This window comes from Octopus sinensis, linkage group LG19, assembly GCF_006345805.1.
Source record: "Octopus sinensis linkage group LG19, ASM634580v1, whole genome shotgun sequence".
NCBI lineage: Eukaryota > Metazoa > Mollusca > Cephalopoda > Octopoda > Octopodidae > Octopus > Octopus sinensis.
This window is the reverse complement of record NC_043015.1, coordinates 34,791,835-34,793,267: the sequence shown is the minus strand read 5'-3', so window position 1 is coordinate 34,793,267 and position 1,433 is coordinate 34,791,835. Positions and strand designations below refer to the sequence as shown.

The 1,433-nt window shown below is 40.5% G+C and overlaps 1 protein-coding gene across 1 annotated transcript; it reads left to right on the top strand.

The window, feature by feature from the left end:
• Positions 1 to 281: 281 nt before the first annotated feature.
• Positions 282 to 927, top strand: LOC115222042 (zinc finger BED domain-containing protein 5-like). Its single transcript, XM_029792148.1, has 2 exons — positions 282 to 473; positions 568 to 927. Exons 1-2 carry the CDS (start codon positions 282 to 284, stop codon positions 925 to 927), a joined length of 552 nt encoding a protein of 183 aa, XP_029648008.1.
• Positions 928 to 1,433: the final 506 nt, after the last annotated feature.

The window sequence follows — 1,433 nt, the reverse complement described above, 5'->3', positions numbered from 1 at the left end:
GTTTCGATGTAAACCATCGTTATTTAATATAGTTATCGAAGTAATTCACAATATTTAAATTTTGATATTGTTTCTTGTCGGTATGCGAGAATGAATGTAGTTTGTAATTACATTACTAACAGAAGAGGTTAGCTTCGCCGGTGAGGCGGGTTTTGTGCTCTGAGGTGGTTTTAGCGTCTACTTCACTAAAGCCCAGCAAGTAAAAGTGGCACTTTGAAGCGAAACATCTTAGTTCAATAAGTAGAGATGTCGACTTCTTCAGACGGCGAAATCCAGACTTGATGACTCAGAAATGCTTTCGCTGGATATTACGGCTAGCATTCTACGAGGTTTCAAGGAAAATAGCTGTTGCCAAAAAGCTCCACGATATCGGCGAAGAGTTGATATTACCTTGCTGCAAAGATATCATATCGAATGTGTTGGGAAGTTCTGAACTTCTGAAGCTGAAGCATGTCTCTCTCTCAAACGATACTGTAAGCAGGCGAATGCCATTAGCCTTCTGATAACATTCTGTCGCAGCTGGTCTCGAAGATTCACAATTCGCTTTTTAACTTTTTTGCAATCCAGCTTGATGAAACGACGGATGTTGCCAACGTGACCCACCTTTGCGTCTGTCTACGTTATGTATTTAACAATCACCTGGAAGACGAATTCCTGTTTTGCGAAACCCTCAACACCAAAACAATCGCAAGGGAAATATTTAACAAAGTGGACAAATCTTTTGAGGTTCATGATATCAACTGGGAGTATGTCATTTGCGTGTGCACCGACGGCGCTCCGGCGATGGTTGGTTGCTGTTCCGGTTTTCAAACTTTGGTGAAAGAAAAATCCCCAGGTGCTATTGATACACACTGCACAATTCATCAACAAGCACTAATTGTGAAAACAATGCCTGATGAGTTAAAAAATGTTCTGAAACCGCGGTGAACTTCATCAAAGCGAACACACTCAACTCCCGTCTGTTTGCCGAGTTGTGCAAAGAAAGTGATTGTGAGTTCAAAACGCTTCTGTTGCACTCACAAGTGAGATGGCTTTTGAGAGGAAAAACAATGAAGAGGGTCTTCCTTCTGCGAAGAGAAACCCACAGTTTCTTACAAGATGCAAAGCCAGATTTGCACACCAAATCCTCCGATGTTCATTTTTCGATATGCCTGGCATTTTTAGTGGCCATACTGGAGTCAGTGAATACCGTCAATCTTTCACTGCAAGGGAAAGATATAACCATGCTTCATTCTCATGAAAAACTAACTGCTCTCAAAATTAAGCTTAAACGTTGGCACTCAAAGTTGGATAGAATGAACTTTGCATCGTATTCTCAACTAAACATAGTCATTGATGAAAACGAGCTTCGAGTCGATGACAATATCGTTGAATGCATAAAACAATACGTATCAATATTTGGCGGAGAAATATCTTTTTATTTTCCTGATCTT